This window comes from Podarcis gaigeae, assembly GCF_964106915.1.
Source record: "Podarcis gaigeae genome assembly, chromosome: 9".
NCBI classification, from domain to species: Eukaryota; Metazoa; Chordata; class Lepidosauria; order Squamata; family Lacertidae; genus Podarcis; species Podarcis gaigeae.
Window position 1 is genome coordinate 4,461,221 of NC_139685.1, and position 27,121 is coordinate 4,488,341.

Below are 27,121 nucleotides of genomic sequence, written 5' to 3' on the forward strand. Positions count from 1 at the left end.
GCCAACTCTTTATCCTCATAGCACTGACAAGAACATTGGGCTTTGCCATCACTCCCTGAAGCGGTCTGCCAAATGTGACAGATCTTTCCTTAGCTGAGAAGAAGAACTGGAAGAAGATATTCCATAAACAGAGTTGCCAACTTCTTACACTAACAAGGCTCTTGTGCCAGCAGAAATTCCCACTTCTGTTGGGACTAGATTTTTGTCTGTTTGGATTTTTGTCTGCTACATGGTACTTAAAGCCACACAAACTGTATAGCAGTGGCAATCCCAAAGATGAAAACTAGGATAGCTGGTGATATCTATTTTTCTTTAATTTCAAACATTTAGATCTGATAATACATCATATACAAAAAGGAGGTTATGACCGGAAAATGCACCGTTGTCATCCTCTTCTGTGGCAAAAAAGAGAGCTCTTATTTTACCTGAAAAACTATTATTATTATTATTATTATTATTATTATTATTATTATTATATTTAAAGACACTTTGGACAAATACGTGCAAGTCAACAGAGCACAATGCTTTTGCATGCAACTAAGTACTGGATCTGGCCTGGGAAAAGGTACAAGGGGGCAATTTTATACTGCTCTTTGAAGAACTGAGTATTTTCTTTGGGGGATTTTTTTGGTTGAAAACCTAAATTTCAGCAACCTGCAACATGGATTGATCTCAAATTTTTAGATGAATTATAGCCTCACAACTCTATTGCGCCCACTGTCCTGCAAACGGTGTTGGCAAGAGTCTGGTGCTGATAACGCCAGTGTTGCAGGTTCGATCCCTGGATGGGGCAGCTGCATATTCCTACATTGCAGGAGGCTGGACCAGATGATTCTCAGGGTCTACTCCAACTCTAAAATTCTATGATTCTAAGAGTGTGGAGGATTGCAGCCTTATTTATTTTTACATGGAAGACTGGGCCTTGTCTGGACAGGGTTGAAGGAACAACAGCCGACTCACTTGTGCCCACGCACTGCCGCTGTAAAATGTTGGTTTTCTCCGTTGAGTCCTGCATTGCAGGGGGCTGGACTAGATGACCCCCAGAGCTCCTTCCAACTCCACGAATCTGATTCTAGAGTTCACAGGGTATGGGAAACAGGAGGATCCCAGAGGACTGCAGAGTGCAAAGACTGCTGCCAGCCAGGTTAAAGCACAGTGGCGTAGCGTGGGTTGTCAGCACTCGGGGCAAGGCAAGAAATTTGCACCCCCTAACCCGTTGGTTTTCGCCCCCTAACCCTAACCCCCAGATGTTGCGCCCTGTGTGGCTGGCCCCCCCTGCACCCCCCACACTATGCCACTGTTAAAGCAGCCTGTCCCTTCATATGATTTCATAAACAGACGTCTTTTATTGGAGTCTTTGGCTCCCCAATAAAATATGTGAGCCCTCCCCCCCCCCCAGTTGATGGCCATTGCCATTCAAATGGTGTGCATGGGCTGCATCTTGTGATCAACTGTGGGGTTATTAATATTCTGTTGGGAGCCACCCAGAGTGGCTGGGGAAACGCAGACAGATGGGCGGGGTATATTATTATTATTATTATTATTATTATTATTATTATTATTGAAGTTTGCACCCCGATTTCATATGATTTCAAAGGGCAGCTCCCGCCCCAATCCCAGGGGGCAGATATCTGAAACCCCCAGCGACCGACACGCCCGGAGGCCTCTGCCTCCGTCCCCCCCCCCCCCGCCCGGCGGCGTCCCGGACCCCGCGCCCGACCCGCGCCCAAAGGGGAGCCTGGCGCGCGGCTGCCGGGGGCGGGGGGGGGAGGAGCTGGGCGCCGGAGAGCCGAAGCGCGCAGCCGCCGCAGGCAGGCAGGCAGGCGTCTCCGGCCCGCCCCGCCGTCTCCGGGGGAACGGCGGGCCGCGCCACGGAGTCGGGCGCGCGCTTCCTCCGCTCTTGCCGCCAGAAAGGAGGGGCCCGCGCGCCCGCCCTCGGAGGGGCAAAAGGTATGTGCAAAAAGGAGAGGGGGGGGCGCAGAGGAGAAGCGGCTCGGAAGCCGAGTGCATTTCTCCGTGGGGACTTCTCCTTCCTCGGGCGGCGGCCTGGGGCATTTCTGGGCAAAACCCCCACCTGCCAGTGGCGTCTCACACCAGCAGTAACCGGCGAGGATGTTCCCGGCCATTCACGTGCCAACCCGGGCGCAGGGGCGCCATCGATACAAGACGCGGTGCGCACACACCGTCTGAATGGCAATGCCCATCAACTCGGAGTTGGTTCTTGTGCCCAGTGACTCTTCTGAAATTCGAGATGAACCCCATTGTGCCCCTCTTATACCGTAAAGTTGTTCCAAAGGATTATTTCAAAGACACCCCCCCATCTGTTCCCTGGTTTATGCCAACTAGCTGCAGTTTATCATAAATGTCTCAGCCTGAGCCCTAAACTGTAGTTACTGTGGTTTATTGAAACAGCCATCTTCAAACCGTGGTTTATGATTAATTGCAGTTTAGGGTTAAGATTAATCACAGGGGGAGGAGAATGGAAGAACATCTGAAAAGCCCAGTGCTTGCCTATGTAATGATAAACCATAGCTCTTATGTTGAAATGTAGTCAGCACATCTGATTATGCTGAGAAACTTCTTTGGAGCAAACTGGTTTTATGGTGGCATTGTGCCTTCTCAGTGAGCAGCTACTGTCCCACTGGGTTAGCTGCAGATGCATCTCAGGCCACCACCTGTTAATGTGTTTCAGCTGCTTGACTGCTCACCTGTCTCCAGTTTCAGATGTGCAAAGAGGAGGCATGACCCTGAGCCCCTTCCCCAAACTTGTTTCTAGCAACATTGCAAATCTTTGTTTTGCAAGCTAAAGTCATTTAGATAAGGAACTTGAGAACCCTTCTCTGGCAAGCTCAGCCACTTGCTGCTCGTTCACGTACATAGAATAAAGTGCTCAAGCGAGATGCTCCTGGAATGAGCGGTGCATGGATGTGTGTGCACTAGTGAAAAGCAGCCACACACACATTTATTTCTTGCGTCATTGGGAAAGCCATCTTCAACCCGGGTCACCTAGAAGCCACACATTGTTGCTTAGCAATGGGATCTCCAACCCTTTCTCACTCGCACTCCTTCTTCCCTCCCTCTCTTCTTGCCCAATCTGACTTGTAATCTGCAGAGAGAAGACAAGAAGTGCTTAAGAGATAGGCGGCTGAGTGAGAGGGACACACTATGGCAACTACCAGTGACCGGTCACCACGCAGTAAGTGCTCCAATCATTTGGGACTGAGGGGTGGAGAGGGGCCTGCCCTTCCCTTGACTCATCTGCAGGAGTGGGCCTTGTTGAGCACGGATCACATTTGCCTGCCAGTACAAGAGGAGAATCAGCTCTGTTGGCTTAGCAGAAATTAACCATACACTTTAGCCAGTGGCATAGCGTGGGTTGTCAGCACCCGGGGCAAGGCAAGTAATTTGCGCCCCCTAACCCATGGATTTGCGCCCCCTAACCCATGGATTTGCACCCCCTAACCCGTGGATTTGCACCCCCTAACCCCCAGATGTTGCGCCCGGTGCGGCCGGCCCCCCCTGCACCCCCCATGCTACGCCACTGACTTTAGCTACTTTGTGACTAAAAATCAGCTATCTCAAAAAGGAAGATGAAAATAACTACAGTAATACATCCACCAACATCTGCCTCGTCTAGCGTCCATTCCGGAGAACGTCCATGGCAAACCCAGAAGTACCAGAACGGGTTTGCCACTCGCGCATGTGCAGAAGTGCTGAATTGCGCATACACATAAGCGCAAACCGCTCCACGCGCATGCGCAGATGCAGCGCTTTTCCCTGCGTCCTTTTCAGCTAGCGGCCGGGGCTCCGGGACGGATCCCGGTCAGAAAACAAGGTACGACTGTATTTTGTGTGCGTGCCTTTTGTTTTGCTACTTTTGTAAGTAATAAAGTTGCACTCTTTCAAGCTTTTCTCTTTGATGCAGCCACAAGGACTAAAATCCTTTTCATAAGATGAAATTGGTAGCAGTTACTTCCTATTGCATGTTTCTTATCTAAAGTACAGGGCAGAGAGCTTTCTAAATTGTAATGTAATTGTGTGACACATGTTTATAGTGCTGGGTTGTTGAGCTGAACTCTGCAGAGCCTTTTCAAATATTTATATATTCTGTAGCAGAGGGAACTAAATAATGCAACTGTTCCCCGCCTCCAAATGAAATACCCCAAAATTCAGTTGAGTGTGGTGTTCATTCTAGGTTAAGAGCCACCTGCCATATCAGACTGAAGCCCAAGTTAGCTCCGTGTTTTGTGTCAAGCAGTGGTTTCCCCCCAAGTGCCTCTGAGAAGTTCACAGACAGGACATGTTATTCTCAGCTCATCCTTCTTTATCCCCCCCATCACAGGTTACTTATAGCGAGAGTGGACATTCCATTTACCTAATATTGTCATAGTTCTATTAATTTATCTATTTTAAATATAAAACGCTGCCTTAAGTTAGTTACTTCGTGTATATCTTTGATAACTGGATGGTTTGAGCTGTTCAACATTATGCAGAGCCCTGCATAATTCAGGAGCCTGCATGCATTACCAGTGTTAAGTCACTGGAATAAATACAATCATCATTCCTTGCCAATGTCCCTGTGCTGTCCATTGTGGCAGTTCGGACAGAGGGGTATGGTGCTGCATACCAAGGTGTGAAAGAAAATGAGGTGGGAAAGCAGAACAGGAAGCTTAAGGGCTGTGCTCTTGTGCTTCTGTTATGCTGCTTCCATCATGATTCCATCACGCTGAGCAGAGTGCAGATGCAAGCCCTTAGTGCAGTGTTTCCCAACCTTTTTTGGGCAAAGGCACACTTGTTTCATGAAAAAAATCTCGAGGCACACCACCATTAGAAAATGTTTAAAAAATTAACTCTGTGCCTATATTGACTATATGCCGCTTGGGGCGGCAGCCTGTTGCCCGAAGCACAGGGAGCCCTACGGAGGGCTCCCCGTGCTTCCGGCGAGTGTCTGCAACCCTGCGCGCCCGGCAGGAGCTCCTGCCAGGCGCGCAAGGCTTGGGGCGGCAGCTTGTTGCCCGAAGCACAGGGAGCCCTACGGAGGGCTCCCCGTGCTTCGGGCGAGTGTCTGCAACCCTGCGCGCCCGGCAGGAGCTCCTGCCAGGCGGCAAGGCTTGGGGCGGCAGCCTGTTGCCCGAAGCACAGGGAGCCCTACGGAGGGCTGCCCGTGCTTCGGGCGAGTGTCTGCAAGTCTTGCGCGCCTGGCAGGAGCTCCTGCCAGGCGCGCAAGGCTTGGGGCGGCAGCCTGTTGCCCGAAGCACAAGGAGCCCTACGGAGGGCTCCCCGTGCTTCGGGCGAGTGTCTGCAAGCCTTGCGCGCCGGGCAGGAGCTCCTGCCAGGCGCGCAAGGCTTGGGGCGGCAGCCTGTTGCCCGAAGCACAGGGAGCCCTACGGAGGGCTCCCTGTGCTTCGGGCGAGTGTCTGCAACCCTGCGCGCCCGGCAGGAGCTCCCGCTGGGCGCGCGAGGCTTGGGGCGGCAGCCTGTTGCCCGAAGCACGCGGAGCCCTCCGGAGGGTGCCCCGTGCTTCGGGCGAGTGTCTGCAAGCCTTGCGCACCCGGCAGGAGCTCCCGTCGGGCGCGTGAGGCTTGGGGCGGCAGCCTGTTGCTCTAAGCACATGGAGCCCGCCTGCCTCCCACGGCACACCAGGCAAAGTCTCGCGGCACACTAGTGTGCCGCGGAACACCGGTTGGGAAACACTGCCTTAGTGGACCAAATGACAGCAAGGCTAAAAAGAAGCAACTTGCTTCCCTTCAGCTCAAGGTCTAATGGGGAGTGGGAAAGTGTGTTGCTCCCATACCCCTGTCAGATGACTCCTGCTCTGAGGATCGGGCTCAGGATGATCTGGACCCTCCAGAAACTTAGGAACAACCCAGAACAACAGCCAAGGAGCAGCCATGACCCTCAGAAGGACCCTTCCTGCAGAAAGGGAGCTGAGCGTCTGAAGCAGGGGCAGACCAACCCCTTAGCCCCAGGAGTGATGGCAGCTCTGCTTGTGGAGTAAAGGGCTACTCAGGAGTAGGTCCCTTAACATGTGAAGAACTCTCTGCTGAAAACTCTTAAGAGGCAGCAGCTGGGCCCAGGATATGATTCTGGAGCTCTGGTTTAGAAGCCTCAGTGGGAGAGTTCTGATCATGACTTCTGTTTACCCGCCCTTGAACTGCCCTTTCCCTGAATCCTTCTTAGATCTGCTTGCCTGAAATTGGACCTTGGTGACATTCTTTCACCTTTGGTGGACGTGCCCAAGGATTAAGGCTTTCTGGGAGATGATATATAATGAACTGAAAAAGGTATTTAAATATACCCTTTTGAAGAAACCAGAAGCCTTTCTCCTGGGCATAGTTGACCAATCGGTGTTAAAAGAAGGATAGAACTTTCTTTATGTACGCCACAACAGCAGCAAGAATACTTATCGCAAAATATTGGAAGACACAAGATCTACCCACTTTGGAAGAATGGCAGATGAAGGTGATGGACTATATGGAATTGGCGGAAATGACCGGCAGGATTCGAGACCAGGGAGAAGAGTCAGTGGAGGAAGATTGGAAGAAATTTAAAGACTATTTACAGAGATATTGTAAAATTAAGGAATTTTAGCATAATGTTGGATTGGAACTAAGTGGTTTCTAGCTATGATGGGTTAAAGGAATATGAAAAAATGGGTTTATATAAGTAAAAATTTAAGATTGTAATAACTTAAGAATAAGATCTGGGTAGCAAAAAGAGGGAAAGAAATTGTTGAATTAATAATTTGATTTGGAATACAAAAAAGGGAGGTATGAGGAGGTCCGAGAAACAAGTAAATGAAAAATAAGGAGATGAAAAGATTGATTGTTTTTAACAATTTTTGTTGGATATTTTTTCTTTTTTCTGTTTTTTATTTTTTATTTCTTGTAATGTAAAATCCTTAATAAAAATTATTATTAAAAAAAAAAGAAATTGGACCTTGGTGAAGTTCCTTTGGAGAGGGATGGAAATAGTTTAGGATTTTAGGAGTAGGTCAAGAATGGACAGTAGAATATAGCAGGTTGAAAGGGACCATGTGATCCACAGGGACCTAGGTTTTGTGCATGTGCCCTCACCCACAAATATTCCCACCCTCTAGTGCACTCCAAGCAGAAACAAGCACTGAACTGCAATACAATTGGACTGGATGTGTTCTGATCCTGTCTATTAAGTATGTATTTTCCATGCTAAAATGAATTTTTCAGGAAACCCACATTGGTGTCTGTGCAGGCAAGAATGCTAATTTGCTATTCTCACAGATGCTATGACATATATGAGATTAGGAATCCCTGCTTTCTACCTGAAAGTAGATCACGTGCATAGCTAGAAGAAGGTTCCTTTTAAGATGGCACTATGTAACTTGATCTTTTAAAACATATATTCAGTGTGCAACATGTCCTCACTAAATCTCTCTGCATTCTGATCTCTGCCTTCTCATGAGCACTTTTACTCTGATTCTGGTTCCTCCCCCCACTGAATAGCTGTAACTTAATCATAATTGTTCTTGAAGGTTGGGGATCTGCTGTCTCCCATTTTTTAAACAGTCTTGATGAAACACTGAGATTATTCTCAAAACTTTTCTTTTTCTTTTTTTTGGTAGCGGGGTGGTGAGGAGGAATTGTGGCGTGTCCAGAACTTACTCAATGTCCCTAGGAGCCACTCAGTGTAATATTTATTTTGTTATCCTCATTCCCCGTCTGACAATGTGTATTTAAAATTACATCCATAGAATGACTAACAATTGCAACAAGATACTTTCTTTTCCCTTTGAGTATTGTTCAACAGTTTCCTTAGCCTTTTTAAAGGCTAAAATCCCTTGGCAAAAATCTTTCATTTCCCTTTTGTTTAATCTTTGCAGTCTCTTGGATTCAGAACTACCATTTTAATTCCAAGGCACTGGCAGTATTTTAATCCCCTAATCAAGCAGACTAATAGTGAATAGAAAACAGCTGTGAATAATGAGGAAAAGGTGTTTTAGGAGACGTTAAAGATTTGACATTTATTCCCATGACAAATGCTGCAAGATGCAAACATTGTGGAGTTCATTCTCTATTTCTAGTGCTGTTGTTAAGATGGCCACAGGGGTCGTGCCTCAGTACATTTTTATGAGCCGTGGGGGTTTTAGGAGTCTGCACAAGTTCACACACAATGAGCAGTATCTGTATTTAGTCTGTCAGATACAAATCTTGATTGTAGTCCTTGATTTTTATTTTAATGAAAGGAGAAATGTTGGCCTGTTCCTTTCCTAGCTTCAAGTGTTACACCAGTGTGGTGTAGTGGTTAAGAGCGGTAGTCTCGTAATCTGGTGAACTGGGTTCGCATCTCCGCTCCTCCACCTGCAGCTGCTGAGTGACCTTCGGCTAGTCACACTTCTCTGAAGTCTCTCAGCCCCACTGTTTGTTGTGGGGGGAGGAAGGGAAAGGAGAATGTTAGCTGCTTTGAGACTCCTTCGGGTAGTGATAAAGCGGGATATCAAATCCAAACTCCTCTTCTTCTTCTCTATTGCTGTAAAGAAAACTGTCCCTGAACAGCCTCTCCTCATTTGTATTCCTTACATTATTGTTGCACACAGACATTCTTTCACAAAAGCGTGAGGAAAGAAGTTAGAGTGGATTTTGTAAGAAGTCTTCTTTCCCCACCCACTGCCTATTGCAGAACGGCCTGAGGATCCCACCGCCCTTGAATACATTTCATGCAGGCATTTATCAAAAGATCCCAGAGTACAACATTAAGATCATAATGTATGCACCATAATAATAAAAACATAATATGCAGCATAATAATACACAGCATAATCATAATAACAGCCCCCCCCCGGCATTTAACAGCCCATAGATTATTTCAATGGCTGAGGGCTTGGGTAAAGAGGAATATTTTCACCTGCCATCTAAAGACATGTAATGATGGCGAGCCTCTCTGGGGAGAGCATTTCACAGATGGGGGGCCACTGCAGAAAAGGCCCATTCTCATGTTGTACAAAGTTAATGTTCATGTTAATTTCATTCCTACCCAATTTTGCCTCTGGCCCAGGCCACCACTGGCATGTAAACCTCCCACCAGGAAAGTAGTGTGATTTGGAATCAGTTTACTGGGATAGATGGGATAGGTGTTGCCTGATCCAACAATGCAGTTATTAAGTTCTTAAGTGTTTGTATTCTCTGTTTTGATAGAGCAGAACCTACTAGCTAGATTGGTCTTACTGATTGCTAAACTATAAGATTTCCATAATAAAACATGTTTTTTTCTTAACCTTAAGCGTCTTCTTTCAAAGTTTATTCCTCTCTAACCCAGATTTCCAAATGCTGTAAATGTTTTGAAAAGTTCTCTTAACGCAGTGTCAGATTAATCTCCAGTGTGAGGATTCTTTTGAAATTTATGGCATTGCTTTCTCTTGTACAGGCTTGCCTCCAGCTCCAGGCACCTCGGGGACAAGCTTTGCAGAGTTTTCCATGAGAGAGCGAATGAGAGAGAAACTGAAAGCTGCACGGGTGAGACTACGGGTGTAAAAATTTTAAAATGAACTCTGGTGGTTTAGTGCTTATCAGTCTGGAAATGAAACAAGGAAGAAGTGGCTGCCTACTTGGAGACTTCCTAGCCATGCAGAGCTATCCATGGTTTCTAAACACTTGGCAATTTGGCCTGCAAATGGCCTGACCAAAGACGTTTGAGCTTCCTGATTTGAGGACATAGAGTCAAGAAAATAGTAGAGTTGTTCCTCTCATCTGGGGAGAGGATCTCCCGAGTCCACGTTGAATGCCATTGTAAATCACATTGAAGACATGAACTTCTGTATCTGTGGAATGGGGCGCAGGGACTGAGTGGGAGGAAAGAGGTGCTGTGTTCCAACCAAAGCTAGGTGTGGGTGAAAACAAGGCATACTAACCGCCGTACCCACTCCAAACCCAAACTGCATCGGAAGAACCCTTCTCTAGGCTGACTGGAGGCTTAGACTAGAGCACTCCTAGGTTAGAGAGGTACACTGCATCATTCTCTTGCTAATCCCAGTAATATACAACATTTCTGGTTTCTTCCTTAACATACCTATTAACGTGCTGCTTGCTGACACCACATGCTTTCTGATAAGGACTCTTGTTACCGATTTTAAACAGCTAATTTCACCTGTTCTAATAATAGATTGTTGGTTAGAGGAAATATTTGTATTCTAAGATGAGATTTGCCAAGATACTTAAACTGCTATGAAATAATATCACAATCTGTACACAGTGTGTTCATGTTAGCAAACCAGAAAATCGAAAGAGTTGGGCTACAACTTTGAAGCCAGGAGATTGTGTATGCAGGAGTAGCATCTGGGTAGAATTTGAGAGTTTCTTCTTCATCTGCCCTATTAGCAGCTCTGTGTGGAAGTTTTGTGTAAGCTGCCAAGCTGTTTTTTGCACTTCCTGGTTGTAGACTGTTAACGGAAAGCAGCACATAACTAATGAAAGCTAAGATTCTTCCCTTTGTTTAGTCTAAAGCAGAAAATGCTCTTCTGCAAGAAGCCTCGGGTCCTCATCTGCGGTCCCTGAAAAGCCTCAGAGAGAGGAAAAAACAAGCTAGTTTGGAGAATGAGGTGAGCAGATTGTCAATCCCTGTGTTGTTTCCCTTCATTGCATCAAAATATTTCACAAGAAAGAGATGGGTTGTCTGACATTTGGAAGGTTAATTTAATTCCTTTTTGATGACTTATACCAGTTCTTACTCTTATTTTTTTGTAAACCATTCCCTGTTTAGCAGAAATTGCACACGGTAACCCTGATTTTAGGGAATCAAATGAAAGTTGCAGCCTATGTGAGGTTGAGCAAAATAACCTTTTGCACCAGACAGGTGTCCTAGGTGTCACCCTGAATTATAGTTCTTTCATCTTGTTATGCCCTTCCTTCACGGCATTCAGGGCAGTTTTCATGATGTCACTTGTTCCCTTTTTACCCCTCTGACAAGTCTGTGAGACGGGTCAGGCTGAGAGATGGTGACTGCCCTAAGATCACCCAGTAAGCTTTGTAGCTGAGTAGGCATTGTTTTGTTTTTAATTTTGCGGCTGGACAAGTGTGTGTGTTTTATCAACCAGCCGTTTTTTAAAAAGAGATAGGAGGTCTGACTATTCCTGTCATCCCCAGTGGAAAAGGACCGAGACCTGACTCTGCAGCGTTGAAAACCCTTCCTTGTGTTGGTGATGCTTCCATTTCAGTTGAGCAGGCATTAACCGCTGCTTCCAGCGGCTGCAGCTCAGAAGCAGTAAGTGGGTGAAGGGAACAAGTTCAGAGTCAGCACCAAGGAACTGCCTTATCACATGCCCAAAAACTGAGTGGGAATTTGAACCCAGGGCTCCCTAGTCTAGGTCTAACACTCTGTCTGCTGCTCTACACTAGCTCTCTGTATCATGCACCCCTCCAGAGCTTGCGAGAATTATTATGTTCTAGGGCAGTGGTCTCAAATGGAATTGGGCACTCAGCCCTCAAGCCCCATTGCAGAGCCACAGAGGGCATGTATTGTAGTGACACTGCATGTAGTGATGCCGTGAACTGGCTTCAGTTTGGAGCACAACTTGACACACATTTTCTGTCTGTAACAGTGGCCAACCTGGCCTCTGCTGATAGAGATGCAGGGGTGTGTGTGGTTTGTGTGTGTGTGTATATATGCATGTATATATGCATGCACAAAAACATTTTATTTTATTTAGATCCCCCATCATTTTCCACATGTTGCATGGCCGCCATGTGACAACACCTAAAATACACACTTCCCCACATTCCACCACTTATCATTAAGGGCATGTTGGTAGCATAAATAAATTTGATCATTAACAGTGTCTGTGTGTGTGTGTGTGTGTGTGTGTGTGCGTGTGCGTGCAGGTAGATGAAGGTGAACTGAGTGCAACAGAAGAGAATAAATGCAAGGTGTCAGCAAGAGTAAAGTTCCATGATTCTGTCAAAAAAGTCAAGCAAAAATCACAGGTAAGGGCCGATCTTATTTTGAAATAAAACGTGAGGTGTATAATTGCAATTTAAAATACACAGGCTGAGCCAGCCATTCCTTTATGTGTACCATCTGTTATGTGCTGCTTTCCTCTCCCCAGAGAGTGATTTCTTGGGGAGTGGTCCCATTCCTGGAGCAGCAGGAGGAGGAGGGGGTGGGGAGCGTGTGGCAGGTGACCAGATCAACCCTGTAGTTTGTAAAGCAGCCTGCAGTCTCTCCAATTCTTTTGCATAAAGAGGCCTCCCTTCTCAACTCCAAAAGTATGCACATTCAGTATGTTTGCTTCAGTATAAATGAACAAAGTAAAACAGTTCTTTATTAAAAAGTAATAAACATATCAGTTGGTTGACAGTATAATCCCAAGGCTTGCTGAGCCTGCAAATATTTGCAGAGACTACAAAATATTAGCTGCTGCGTTTAATGAAAAGATTGCAAAACGTGACTTTTCAACAAGAGAGTTGGCTGTATATGATGCACAAGTTCAAATATTTTGGTTTGGAGTGTACAAGTTTTTTAAAATAAAAAATCTGGGGGAAGCAATCTGTGTTTTTGTATTGTAAACCGCCCTGTGAACGGTGGTGTAGAAATATAAATTAAAAAATAATTTTAACTGTTTTGTTTTATTGAAATATTGCACTGTGAAACTGATTTATAATTACCTTTTTTCCATTCGTTCCAGACTAGTTATCCTTCTTCTGAAGAAGCCTATAATTTCTTCACTTTCAATTTTGGTCCTGAACCAGAGAATGTTGTGGATGACATGCAAAACAAGACTAAGGGTCTGTTGAATCTAGATGGCAAGGAGAGGGAAAATCAGGAATCTGCACTCAGCCCCCGAGAAGAACAAGAAGAAAATGAAATGGTACTAATGAAATTATGTGTCCCTACCTGTTTGGGCAAGGTTTTCGTGTTAGTTATTTGTTTTGTATGGTATATGAAACTTGGAAATGTGCAGCCAGCAGCTGAAGGGCAGCAGAATCCTATCTATATGACTATTTGACTTGTCCTTGCATATTGAATTTAATGGTACACCTGACATTTAAGCACATAATGTCTACCAGCTCAGACTTTTGTCTGAAACTCTGGCGATGCACTGCAAGAAAGTGTGGCCGATGCTGACCTAGTGAGACCAATATTCTAACTTAGTAGTTTCCTGAGTACAGACGTGATTTGGGCAAGCATAGCCTTTGTGCTGAAGATGCTTGAGTGTAATTCTGAAGTGATGGACATGAGGCAGGAGTTGATAATGCAGGTGAGCTGCATGCAGGCTGCTGGCCAGCCCTATGGAGCCTCCTTTTACTGACACAAATATGCAAAAAATATGCATTTTGGGCTCTGACCTTTACATATCTTCTGGTCCCGAGATAGTGGGGTGGTACAAAGTAATTTTGGCACCTGTTTCCACCCCACCGCATCATTTTCCCCTTGCACAGTGTATGACGAAGGAGACAAAAGATCTCATAGACAAATGTTGCAGACAGGACACCGTAGACTACTGAGACCGCAAAAGGTTAGACAGAGGGTACGATGTTCAGACCGCTGTGGCTTGTCTGTGAGGGGGAGTGTGCCCCGCACCCCAAAGTCACGTGTGCAGGCAGGCTGAGGCTGCCTGCGGGTGGGGAGTGTCCTCCCTCCGGACCCAGCGATCATCCCTACATAATTCAAATAAGAAGTGGGAAGTTTTTAATATACCAGCAATGCAGTGGCTGAAAAAAACATTTGCATATGCAGACCTGTGAAGTATGATGTCGTTTGTCCAGGGATTATGATGAAAAGTTGTTGTTTTTTTAATGTTTGCATGTGAAATGCAGGATGAAGAGGAGCATTTTGTTCATGAAAAAGAGGGTGATGACCTATTCCTTATAGAACACACAGCCCCGGACTTCCTAGTGACGAGACCTGCAGAATATGAAAGCTACTCTGCACGTGTGCAGAAAGAGAGAGAAACACTGTTCACCCCGAGTATGCGAAGAGGTATGCCTGGCGTATTTTTACTGTGAGGTTTTGTGTGTTATTCAAGTTGTTTTGTGTCTCTCTCTTCGGGTTGCGCTGACCTAGGGTGTGGTGGGTGGGGGGCTAGTGGGATTAGAGTAAGATTTGGGTTAAAGAGTAGGGGGTAAGTTGTAGAGAGTTTCCTATATGTAGTCATATAGGTGTTTGCTTGGGGTATTTTAGGCCATCTGGCATTTAGCCGGTTGGTCCTAGGTTTCAGCTGGTGTGGAGGGCCGTGTTCAAGGACAGGCCGTCCCCCCTGTTGTTGGCGAGAGGGGGAGATTAGTGAGACAGTGTGAAGTGACTTTGTAACGTCGCTGTCAGGTATAAGGTTCATAAGCAATGTTGCCAATGTTATGAGCAACATTGTTGGTGTGTTGGGGTGTGGGTGTGAGTGCTGGTACGCTCTGGTGCCACCATAGTGCTGGTTGGGTATCAGATTTTAGCCTGATTGTGGGTTGTGTTATTAAGGTTGGAGGAGTTGTTTTTCCTTAGTATGGAGTATGGGGGTGTTGAAGGTGTGGGTGATGGGGAATGTGGTTGAGGTCGTCTTGTTATTCAAGTTGTTAATGTGCCGCTTGTAGTTGCAATAATTATTAGTCGAGCTTATGGGTCTATAAGTAAAGGACATGTTTTCAGAATGATTGGGATATGAAATAATTCAAGATATATTTGGTGTACAACAAAACAATTCTGAAATGCTCTAGGTGGGTGGCTTGTCTCACACATTGCCAAGGAAACATCCATCCAGACCTTGATCTGCCAAGAACAAAATACCTGTCATTAATCTCTGTTGGCTATCACTTCTCAAAAACTAAATGTACCCAGTACTGCAGTCCAAAGCACAGTTAACATGGAAATACAGTAGTTTAAATAGCCTCTATTTTTTTTATTTTTAAATTCAAAATCAGAGAGCCAGATCACAGTGAAAGTAAGGATATTGTCAGGTATGTAATTTACTGATGGTATGGAAGTGACATGATAAGCTGTATCTTCATAAGGGATTTTTTTGCTGTTGCTGCAGAATTCAGAGGGGTGGTACTAAGGGGATGTGGTTGCAATGTAGAACTGAAGCTGCAAGACCAAGACTAAACGTACATGATGAAGGGCCAAAAAAAATTCATTAAAATTACAGTGCGCGCGCTCTCTCTCTCTCTATATATATATATAAAACATCCAACCTGAATAATTGTTCTTGTTTTTTTAAAAAGCCACTATTTGTTGTGGTGGTTGGTCCTAAGAAAAGTATAATTTTGCCACCAGTTGTTCCCTTCATTTTTCTGTAAAAATAAGGTTTAATTGCTCAAGGTTTGTGCATAGTTTTGCATTTTTCTTCTTCGATGATTCTGACCCATCAATTTTTACAGCAGATTATTAAGGTAGATTCGTATAGGACTACTCAAAAGCTAGGGACGCGGGTGGCACTGTGGGTAAAACCTCAGTGCCTAGGACTTGCCGATCATATGGTCGGCGGTTCGAATCCCCGCGGTGGGGTGAGCTCCTGTCATTCGGTCCCAGCTCCTGCCCACCTAGCAGTTCGAAAGCATGCCCAAAAGTGCAAGTAGATAAATAGGCACCACTTTCTAGCGGGAAGGTAAACGGCATTTCCGTGTGCGGCACTGGTGCTGGCTTGCCAGATGCAGCTTGTCACGCTGGCCACGTGACCCAGAAGTGTCTTCGGACGGCGCCGGCTCACGGCCTCTGGAGCAAGATGAGCACGCAACCCTAGAGTCGGACACGACTGGCCCGTACGGGCAGGGGTACCTTTACCTTTACCTTTACTCAAAAGCTATTAACATTTATTTCTTATTCATCTCAGTTAGACAGACCCTTTGACTTAAGGACACCTAGAGTTCTAGTTCTCAGCCATGTGCTTGGATCATTCACTGCTTCTGTCTTGAGTTCTCTGTCTGTAATATGGGTATAGCAACTCCTCTCAAAGCTAAACAAATATTGCAAAGAAAAGTGCATGTTGAGAGTGCAACATGTAATGGACTAGTGGCTAATAGTATGTTTGTGTACTGTGTGTCTCTTGCTTTTAGTTCCTGCCTCTCTGAAGGTACCAGAAAATATGCAGCCAAGGTACCTTGAGGATGAAGGTCTGTATACAGGAGTGCGTCCTGCTGTCTCACTGTCAAACCAAAATATTGTAGAGAACAGGATTCTCAAGCAGGAACAGGTAAAATTGTCCTCTTCTTTTTCTCATTTTGGTGCCACAAATGCAGGCATTTTTTGGGAGGCAACTACAGTACCTTGTGATTCTCAAATGACTCACTCAAGCAGCATCATAAAAGTTAATGCAGGCGGAAGCTTCCTTCACACAATGCAGGAAAAGATGTGGCCTCGTGATTTTTGGTGGCTAGGTGATCCTGCTATGTTGACAAGGGTCTCTCCTCTGCAATCCAGCCCAAGGGCCCTTGAGGTTGATCCATGTGAGCTGTGTCCCTTTCATTTTAGCCTCACTGACTTCAGGATTTCAAATGGCTGGGTTTTCATCTTGTTTCCCTTTTAACAAAACTTCCGTTTCCCTGGTAGTGGGAAAGGCTTTGTGTTTTGCAGGGTGAACTAAATATTCTTACAAATCTATGCAAGATTTCACGGTAGAATTATTTAAACAACATAAATGTGTATGGCATAAGAGCTGAACATCAGCTGCGTGTGTGTCTTAATTAATCGACAAAGTGAACGACAGGCAACTGGTTGTTTCCTTTTAGGTTTTCAGAATGCAGATACGGAACTGACAGAGCTGGTCAGACCGTATTTTAAACATTTAGCTATCTTCAACCATGCAGTCTTATCTATTTATTTTTTAATAAAACAATGAACACGATCTGTCATTATATGGGCAGAGTTGTCAGTCAGTGCTATCTGAGCCCTGAGGAAAGTGCAGGCGTAGAGTTCAGCTAAGAGCAGGCATAGTGCCTCAAGTACTGTGTGCCAGACAAAAGAGCTATGGGGGGAATAGAACATTTGTTCCTTTAATGGCCTGTTGTGCTGTGTGTGGGGCAGTCCCTAAAGGAAGAAAGCTCTGTGGGGGTTTCTGCGACCCCTGTGGGTGGGTGGTTATGCCTGCATGGAAGTGTGCCGTGCCCAGTGTAGCATATCCCATTGCTTTAAAAGCACTTAATTCTGGTGATGGACACATGAATCCTGGATGCACACACCTTGCAGGATCACGGCAACTATTTAACCTATTAAAAGCCTTTCCAAGCTACACAATATCTACAAAATCTGGACAGTGTGCAGAAATAAAAGCAGAAAAGCTTTGAAATGGTTATCATAAAAACAGAGATTTAGTAATTTGTCTATGGGTCAGGGAAAGGCTGAATGAAAAGAGATGACTTTGCAAGATGTCTGAAGCAGCTGAGAGATGATGTTTGGCAGAGAGAAGGGAGTGGCGGAATGTAGGGTTAATGATGGAAAGTCACTGGACTTCCATTTATTGAAGATAGTTTTGAGCATTTTTATTGTCTTCTGTTGTTTGTAGGGGAAAAGGTGGTTTGGAGATGATGGCCAGATTCGGGCTTTGCCCAATCCAGTTAAACAGTCTCTTACTAGACCTCCAATATTCCCAGTCGAGGACGGGAAAGAACCAGAGCTGGTGACATTTTATAAAAAGGTGAGTTTGTTACTACCTCTTACTGATCTGTCAGAGCAGTGTGGCCTACTGGATAAGGAGAGTAAATTATTCTAGTTTAAAAGACTGGGCATTTTTTCAGCCTTGGAGCCAGCTATTTAAACAGACCCCAACCCCTCCTGTGCAATTGGTGTAGTTTCACATTCAAGCTTGTGGAACTGAAACGACTCTAGGCTCCATAGCAGTGTACAGTGGTGCCTCGCAAGACGAAATTAATTGGTTTCGCAAGTCTTTTCGTCTTGCGAGTTTTTCGTCTTGCGAAGCACGGTTTCCCATAGGAATGCATTAAAAATCAATTAATGCGTTCCTATGGAAACCGCCTTCAGACCAGGTCCGGGGACAGTCTGTCCCCCGACCTCTTCTGAAGGCCGGCGGGGGGCGAAGGTCTTTGCTTCCCCCCCGCCTGCCTTCCCGGGACAGCGGAGAAACACAGAGCTTTGCTCCCCCCCCCCCCCCCGCCTGCCTTCAAAAGCCATCTGGGATAGCGGGAAGCGCTTCCCTGCTATCCCGGACTGCTTTTAAAATGCTGGCGGTGGGGAGCAAAGCCTTTCGGCCCCCGCCGGCCTTCCTGGACCTTTTCTGAAGGCCGGAGGGGGGGGAAAGGCTTTGCTCCCCACCGCTAGCATTTAAAAGAGGTCCCCAGAGATTTCCCTATGGGCTTTCTTCTTGCGAAGCAAGCCCATAGGGAAATTCGTTTTGCGAAGCGCCTCCAAAACGGAAAACCCTTTCGTCTTGCGGGTTTTCCGTCTTGCGAGGCGTTCGTCTTGCGGGGCACCACTGTATTGAAGCGTGTCTGGTTTGGCGCTGGCTCACACTGACTTCAGGAGCAGAAGCCAAGAAGGAGGCTAGGATTTGTATGCACAGTTCACCTCACATGAAATATTCTGTGATCTGGAGCGTACATAAAGATTTCCGTACACCTTGTGCTTGCAGTCTGTCCGCCTTACTAATTTTGGGATTTTGTGGCAAATGAATTAGATGTACAACCAAAGTTTCATGTTAAGTTTTGCATATGATAGGGTGGGTGAGGGAGATACATATCAGTCCTAGATTCATTTATTCATGCAATACAATAACTCTGGTTTAACATTGGTTTGCTAACAGGGAACTTATACCACGTTCCTGGTTAGTAAATTGTCATTAGAGTTCCTAATTTTGGACATAGTGGAGAACTCTGTTTCAAACAGTGTTGCAGTACTGAAGCCAGTGTATGAGGCGTGGGGACGAGTGAGGCTCAGCACTCATTTCCAGCTTGGCAACCCATCGTTTAGCAAGCCAGGATCATTACATCCAAAAGGGGCCAAGATGTGCATTTGTGGTTTGATGGCTCTCTTCTTTCCCGCTCTAATGTACACCTCGGAGAACTGTTTTATTTATTTTTTCAAACCTCTGCTTTGTGTTTGCATTTTTAATCTGCTTCCTAGGCCATAAAAATGAGGCTTGCTAATCAGTACATTGTCGGATCCGGGGACCCTCAGGGGCAGTTTCAGCTGGATGTCGATATTTCTGGATTAATATTCACTCATCACCCCTGCTTCAGCCGTGAGCATGTCTTAGCAGCTAAGCTGGCTCAGTTGTATGATCAGTATCTATCAAGGAGACAGAAAAATATTACCAAACTTCTTACAGATAAGGTAATGTCATAGTTTTTTGAAGCTTCACAGTGAAATAGAAATCCTGGTGAAGCATTGCAAATATACCTTTCATAACATGTTTGATGAGGATATAGCAAGTGTCTAAAGATCCATTTTTATATACTTTATATGACAGAAATAAGCTGTCGCTCGCCTGTCACCTGTCTGTGAGTTCTGCCTAAGTGTAGAATCTTCTTTTCTCTGCCAGTATTTTAGGTTGAGTACAGTAGCGCAATTACAGTATATCAATTAAACTCTCCCCCCACCCCCCGATTTATTTTTAAGCTGCGTGCTCTGAGAAATGCCTTGGAGAATATTTCAGATCCTGGCGAAGGTGGGATTCTTAATCCAGTAGCAAAACAAAGCAGAACTGAATACAAGATGGAAATAAGGCAAGTAGAGGACATTTTTGTATTTACTGTGTCTTGTGCATGTGTAGAAAGGTTCTCCAACTTGATGTTTGAAGGCCTAGTTTCTGTGACATGATCAGCTCCCTGAACCACTGCTCTGGACACTTGCCAAGAGTCAGAAAAGAACAAATGGATGCCTTTTTTCTTTTCTTGCCCCCTCCCCAAAACCTTTTTTACAAAGATTGTCAAGCACACTGCCTCCGGCAGGCCTGACAACCTTTGTAGGAAGTTTTGAAAAAGGGTCCAATTCATTCCATTCTTGGTTGGTCCCTTTCCCCGCGGCCCTTGTCATGTCTTTCCTTTCTTTCTGCCTGTGGGAAATGAAGATGCTGGGCAAGTCCGTTCGGACTTTTTCCTTCAAAAGGAAAAAGAGAAAGAAAGGAAGTTGTGGTTCCTGTTGCTAAGATCACACCATAGCATCCAGCCCTGGCAGCTCCTCTATGCGAGAAAGTCCTTTCTGCTCATTGCAAATCTGGAACAAAGTCTTAGTGTTCTGAGCCCCTCATAGGCATGACATCCATGGCATTGTTTCATACAGAAGGAGCCAGGTTGTATCCAACTAGGTCATACTCAGAGTAGACCCACTGAAGTCCATGTATTTTAATGGGTCTACTCTGACTCTTAGTCGGCTACAACCCATTGTTCTCAATGGCTTCATTCTGTTTGTGCCTCTATTCAGAAAATAGATAATTAAATATATGAATATAAATAAATTGACTTCATGGGTTTTTTTAACTGACACAATAATACATACCTTCAGTAAGTATTACTTCATAGGATCACTGTAATTGCTGTTTATGCATGCTGGCTATAATTCAGCCCATAGCCATGTGTATGAATTTTTGGCTTGCACATAATGGGACTTGCACATATTTGTGGGCTGGTTGGCAGCCACAACCATTGGCATGTTCCTGATGTGGTTTGTTTTAATGAACTCAATCTGAGCTGGAGATCTCTAGTCAGTTAAATGATAATTGGCTATTAAGAATCACATAATGCAGGTCCAAGGAGCTGCATCCAGTTATGGGATAGTGGGTTGAGTGTTGGACGAGGACTGGGAAGACCTAGATTAAAATCCCTATCAGTCCCTATCAGCTCACTGGGCAATCTTTGAACAATCGCTACCTCTCAGCCATATCTACCTTATAAGGTGGTTGTGTAAACAAAGTAGATGGGGTAGAGGGAGAACCATGAGCAAACTGGAGCAGGAAATGTGGGATAAAAATACAATAAATAAACAATATAATAAAATACATCTTTGTTTTAATGTTTTGTTTGGTCACATTTCTATTTGCTGTTTTGAGCACCTCCAGTGGAAAGGACAAATAAATACATTTATAATAAACTTTTAAGCGATGACCAAACTAGATGCATCACAGTGTACGTGAGTCCTAAAGGTTTTGGGTTTTGTTTATCTTTCATGCTGCCACAAGGACATTTTACTTGAGCAGTAGTAAGGGAGAAGTGATGCTATAATCATTTTTACTCTTCGCTCTTTCGCCAGTAACTTTACCCTAATAATAGAATTACAGAATTGCAGAGTTGGAAGGGGCCACCAGGATCATCTAGTCCAACCCCCTGCAGTGCAGGAACCCTAAGGCTCAGTTGAATCCAGCGCATTGCAATCGGGAAAGTTAAATGTCAACACATCATTTGACTTTTAACGGTGCATGTATTCAGTGTGTGGTTCCCTCTAATGGCATGTGTGTTTGTGTGCACAGGCAGACAAGACGACTTCGTGATGTTGAGCAAGAAAGAGATCGGACATTGCTTAAGGCCATTATCAAAGTTTGGAAAGAAATAAAATCCCTGCGTGATTTCCAGAAGTTCACTAACACACCCCTGAAGCTTTACCTAAGGAAGTATGTTTTTACAGGAACTTGGTTGTTCGTTGTAGCAGTAAGATAAGATTTAATGCTTCCATTTGGTGCTGATTCATTTCTAAGGTCTAATGTCCTACCCTAGCCTACTCAGGGGGTTGAATGTTCCTCCGGACCATAACATCAAAAATCCCAACAAACAGAAATCTAGCATGTCAATCAACACAAAGACTTATTTCAGTTCATTTTTAAATCTTTGTATCCTACTTTCCCATTAATAATGTGCCCAACAAGAGTTTAAGATATTCATTAAAAACAAGTACAGTAAATCAGTCGCAAAATAAAGTGTAACTCAGCAAAACCAATTTTAACCCCACATCAAAAGCCCAAAGGAGCAAAGAAGGCAGATGGAACGGTCAAAGTTGTCACTGTATTAGTGTTGCAGTCTACCTCTCCAGTTAGTACTTTCAACGGTTGAGTTCTGTACCAGTTGAAGCATTTTTCAGAGGCAGCCCTAGAAAGAACATCTTTCTGACATTTAACCTAGAGGTTACCAAGGCCTCCATTAACTGTAGTCAGGCTCCTGCTCCCAAACTATGAACCTTCTTTTTCGGAAAAAAACATATACCTCATCCAAAATAGTCTAAACACCTAAATCTGGATCATTTTCACCCCCAAGCCACAAGTACTTCTATCTTGTATGGAGTAAGTTTTTGCTTGTAGCCCCATCCAACCCTTCATTGATTATCATAGAATCTTAGAGCTGGAAGGGACCAAGGGTCATCTAGTCCAGTGTTTTTCAACCTTTTTTGGGCAAAGGCACACTTGTTTCATGAAAAAAATCACGAGGCACACCACCATTAGAAAATGTTAAAAAATGTAACTCTGTGCCTATATTGACTATATATAAAGTAATTCTCTTGAATAGGAATCAAATAAACACAAAGAAAGTATTTTATAATTACTTTATTATGAAATAGTAAGTAAACAGAAATATGAAAAATTATAAAATACTTTATTTTTAAATCTTTCGAATTTTTCAATTTTTCCCACGGCACACCAGGCAACATCTCGCGGCACACTAGTGTGCCGCGGAACAGTGGTTGAAAAACACTGATCTAGTCCAACCCCTGCATTTCCAGGCACCAGTGTATTCTATGTAATTTGGACTAGAATCTGCTGGAAAGGAGGTGGCATTGAGACATAAGGCTGAACTAACAACCCCCACCCAACCTTCTCTTTCATGCCTGCAAGGAGGATTTCAGCTCCTTCCCCCCCCTTCCGTTTTTAGATTTACCGCAGCTTGTTGTGGTGTCAGAACTCTGAAGTGTGGATAACCTTAAATCAACCTTATAAGTAATAAATATATTGCTTGAACCTTATAAGTAATAAATATATTGCTTGTTGTTGAAGGGAAGATGTTGATCAAAGGTTGGACGAGAAGGCATATGAAGCAGAAATTCAGGCTGAAATATCTGAGTTAACAGAAGAACACATTGAAGAGTATGAAAAGAAAATGGAAGAATATAAAACTGAACTTCAAGAGTGGAAATCTTGGAAGAAGGCACAGGTTTGAGAGAGCATAATTGTGTATTTGAACATGCATGGGACAGGCTCAAGACTAGTTATCTAAGCCCTTCCTTACTTCTTCCTTGCAACATGGCATTTCTTAGATGAGATGTCATGGTGGTGGAGCAGGAGGGGAGAGGCCCATGAGGAGCTGGGGAATCATTAAGGGCTTGGAAAACTGTGGTGTGGTGGTTAAGAGCAGTAGACTCGTAATCTGGGGAACCGGGTTCGATTCCCCGCTCCTCCACCTGCAGCTGCTGGGTGACCTTGGGCCAGTCACACTTCTCTGAAGTCTCTCAGCCCCACTCACCTCACAGAGTGTTTGTGGTGGGAGAGGAAGGGAAAGGAGATTGTTAGCTGCTTTGAGACTCCTTAGGGTAGTGATAAAGTGGGATATCAAATCCAAACTCTTCTTCTTCCCCCAAAATGGGAGGACAGCTTCACCCCATATATATCTGTTAGTGATAATATTTATAACTACCACAATATTTGTGCTATTTTATGATAAAATAAATCATTTGCATTCAGAAATTATGACCCCAGCCAACACAGTTTGTTTCTTTCATTTTTCAAATCTCTAGTCATCTGCACATTGCAGCCTTCCTGGGTGCCTGTGTTTCCTGAAAACTGCATGACTTTCCTCAGCTCGGCTTAGAGGAGACTGCCTCCTTTGTTCCTGACAGCTGTCTATCATTGCTTTAAAGTCTTTTTACTTTTGAAGAAATCGGTGTCATTGTTTTTTAGGGCGAAAAGAAGGACTTTCCTTAAAATCAGCAACTGCACATATCTCAGGCCCTCAACAGTCATCCTTCCGGGCTTCCTTGTGTTTCAAATAAACCTCAGAGGAAGACACCATGAAGCAACTGCTTCTGTGGAGCTTTTTCAGTTCAAAGGCAGCTGGGGAGGCTGGAGAGCAGTGGGAAAATGTTTAATAGGATTGCGGGGTGAGAGGTGTACCACTCATAGCTACCACACAGTGTTAAGTTAAATAAAGAGGCAGAAGAATGGAATCTTTCACAAGGAAGGCAAGTTTTGAGAAATGGAAGGACAAGTTTCAGTACAGCTTTAATTTTTGAATCTTTTTTGTCAGTCTTTGTACAAAGTTTTTCATTCTCGATAGATTTTTTTAAAAAAATGGCTACATGTTTAATTACTTTTTATCTCGCTGTTTTACCTGTCTTTAAAAAAATGTTGTGTTGTGTTGTAAATTTGTATTTGGATTTAGGTTTTATTGTCTTTAGCTTATAAGCTGCCCTGGATCTCAAAAACACACACTCACACCCCCAAGGAGTGTGAGATACAAGTTTGTGAATTAAATGACATTGTGTAGATACATATCTGAGTGGCAGAAGATCAGATGGGGAGTAATAGGAAAAATCTGTCATAATAATAAGTTCTGCGTGAAACTAAAAAGCAACTGACGCTAGAAATAGCAAAACCTTCTTTTCTTAGATATTAGGCTCTTCTTTATTATCAGTTTGGTCACTTCAAAATTATCAGAAGTAACTAATCCAAAGATAGGTCCAGTTTTTATTGACATTCTCTGCTGAAGGGGGAAAATCTTTTTTTAACACACACAGAAAATCAGAAAGAAAAAGAAGAAGAAAACAAGCCCAAATGCAGAAGATGAAGCAGAAGCAGAAGAAGCACCCGAGTGTGTGGAAGGGGAACGTATGAAACCTGTTCCTCCGCCGCCCATAGTTGACAGGTTGGAGGTGGAACAGGAGGTGAGAGAGAGAGCTGCTAAGATTAGAAGGAAACCAGGAGAATCCATTCTAATTCCTGAGTTGAGCTTGACGGGGAGCGTCACTCCAAACGAGCTTTGTCCTAGGTGAGCTTATACATGAACATTTTTATGAAGGTAAGGCGGAAATGTCTGTTCAGCTTTTTAGCTCATGGTTCTTACATCCCTACTTTAAAATGTTAATTTGCAACTCATTGAAATCTTAAGTTACCCTTGCTCTACAAGAAGTCATTGGATGATGTGGTGCAATGATCTTCCGCCCCGAGGACCACATCAGATGGCAGGTGCAAAGAGTTGAATCTGGATCAAGATTATAGTGTTCAAGTGTGTGTGCAGGGGGGGGGGGGCTTTAACCTTTTGCCCTCCTTTGGTCCAATTCAAGATTGGGCCTCCTACCCCTGGAATCTGCACTACCGAAAGAGATCCATTTGTTTTTAATATGAAGGCTTATAGCCGACTAAGTCCTACCCGTAGAAATTAAGGGGTGCAAGTTGGTCATGTTCATTGATTTCAGTAGGTCTGATCTGAGTAGAACTAGCATTGACAGTAAGAGCTGTTTGACAGTGGAATTTGCTGCCAAGGAGTGTGGTGGAGTCTCCTTCTTTGGAGGTCTTTAAGCAGAGGCTTGACAACCATATGTCAGGAGTGCTCTGATGGTGTTTCCTGCTTGGCAGGGGGTTGGACTCAATGGCCCTTGTGGTCTCTTCCAACTATATGATTCTATGGATGCAACCCATCCTTCTTTGGGCAATGCAAATTGCAATGCAAGGGGCCCCATTCTGGATCAGGACCACTGCAGGGAGGCAAAGGGTTAAAGCCGACCCGCACCTATACATGGACACCCAGTGGTCAGATAATCACTGACAGAGAAGGTGGGAAGGCAGCATCCTGTTAACCCACAGCGTGTGCAGGCAATACTTGTTGGGAGCTCTGTCATACTCTATAAATAACAAGTTCTGCGTGTTTGAAGTAATAAAAGTCCTGTCAAGCACCCCAAAAGTGAAAGACAACTTTTTGGTGAATATGCACATTTTAAGGTGATCTTTTAAAACTTGTTTCCAGGGCTGAAGTTTCAAGACGCGAAGATGTAAAGAAACGTTCTCTGTTCCTAAAAGTCCTTTTCAATTCAAAAGAGGTGTCAAGAACAGTGTCCCGGCAGATGAGCTCAGACTTTAGAGTTCATTTTGGGCAGATTTTCAATTTGCAAATATTCAACTGGCCAGAGAGTTTGAAGCTGCAGGTATGTTGCATATTGGTTTTTTAAAAATATATATTTATTACTATACATATACATACTGAGGTCCTGTGCATTATTTATTTTATATTCCTACAAAGTAAAAAACAACAACTTCATAATATTTATGCCAGCATGGTTCACAGAGTAATTTAAACAAAACCTTATTGAAATATTCAATAAACCAATTAAAGGTAATAAACAGCATAAGAAGTGCAATAAGCAGTTAAAACTGCAAAGTAAAAACTTCAGTTCCAGTTTTATGAAGAGTTGTAATGAGGACCTGGCTATGCACAGCTCCATCTCAAAGGAATAGTCACTTGGGCCCAGGATTGTTGTTTTTTTTTGTGTGTCTTTATTTTTGTTTTTCCCAAGGAGTTGTCTGGACTGTACCACTTCAGACAACAAGTGGCAGACTTGAAGGACTGATTATTCCTCACCAAAAGTCCATTTACATAGAGAGTTAAGACATTGGAGAAAAGATTTTTCCCCCTGCATTGCAGGGAGTTGGACTAGATGACCCTCAGGGCCCCTTCCATTGCTACAATTCTACAGTTCTGTTATTTTAGCCTAGCGCCTGCACCTTCTGGCAGTTCCCTCACTGTGAGAAGTGAGGCTACAGGGAACCAGGCAGAGGGTCTTCTCAGCAATGGCGCCTGCCCTGTGGAACGCCCTCCCATCAGGTGTCAAGGAAATAAACCACTATCTGACTTTTAGAAGACATCTGACAGCAACCCTGTATCGGGAAATGTTTAATGTTTTACCATTTTTTATGTGCTATAAGCCGCCCAGTATGGCTGGGGTTTAAACAGTAAAATCATTTTCACTTCAGGGTATCTGAAGAAGCGTGCATACACACGAAAGCTTATACCAAGAACAAACTTAGTTGGTCTCTAAGGTGCTATGGGACCAATTTTTAATATATTTTGACTGTGTCAGACCAACACAGCTACCTACCTGAATCTAGTAAAATCATTATTATTATTTGGCTTAGCGTGTTATCAAAAACTGGTCTAATGGTTAACATCTCTCCAGACAAACCACAGGCCGCAGCCAGGGTTTCTCCTATGGTTTACAGCTTTCGGTTCATGTGGGATAGCTCAGCCAT

The 27,121-nt window shown here is 44.2% G+C and overlaps 1 protein-coding gene across 4 annotated transcripts in view; it reads left to right on the plus strand.

Annotated features, from left to right (window-relative positions):
* Positions 1-1,797: 1,797 nt before the first annotated feature.
* CC2D2A (coiled-coil and C2 domain containing 2A) overlaps positions 1,798-27,121 on the plus strand; it is a gene marked incomplete at its 3' end in the record, with an annotated part of 69,885 nt that continues 44,561 nt past the window's right edge. For 3 of the 4 annotated variants that reach the window (XM_083757281.1, XM_083757283.1, XM_083757282.1), the window contains exons 1-14: positions 3,098-3,196; positions 9,400-9,488; positions 10,469-10,570; positions 11,850-11,951; positions 12,653-12,835; positions 13,785-13,947; positions 16,008-16,144; positions 17,453-17,584; positions 19,027-19,236; positions 19,522-19,632; positions 21,372-21,508; positions 22,880-23,036; positions 24,616-24,866; positions 25,842-26,019. In XM_083757281.1, coding sequence (XP_083613407.1) covers positions 3,166-3,196; positions 9,400-9,488; positions 10,469-10,570; positions 11,850-11,951; positions 12,653-12,835; positions 13,785-13,947; positions 16,008-16,144; positions 17,453-17,584; positions 19,027-19,236; positions 19,522-19,632; positions 21,372-21,508; positions 22,880-23,036; positions 24,616-24,866; positions 25,842-26,019 — 1,983 coding nt within the window. In that variant the 5' untranslated portion in view covers positions 3,098-3,165. Of the gene's footprint in view, positions 1,951-3,097; positions 3,197-9,399; positions 9,489-10,468; positions 10,571-11,849; positions 11,952-12,652; positions 12,836-13,784; positions 13,948-16,007; positions 16,145-17,452; positions 17,585-19,026; positions 19,237-19,521; positions 19,633-21,371; positions 21,509-22,879; positions 23,037-24,615; positions 24,867-25,841; positions 26,020-27,121 lie in introns of those variants that run through there. The other variant, XM_083757284.1, reaches the window with a different exon arrangement.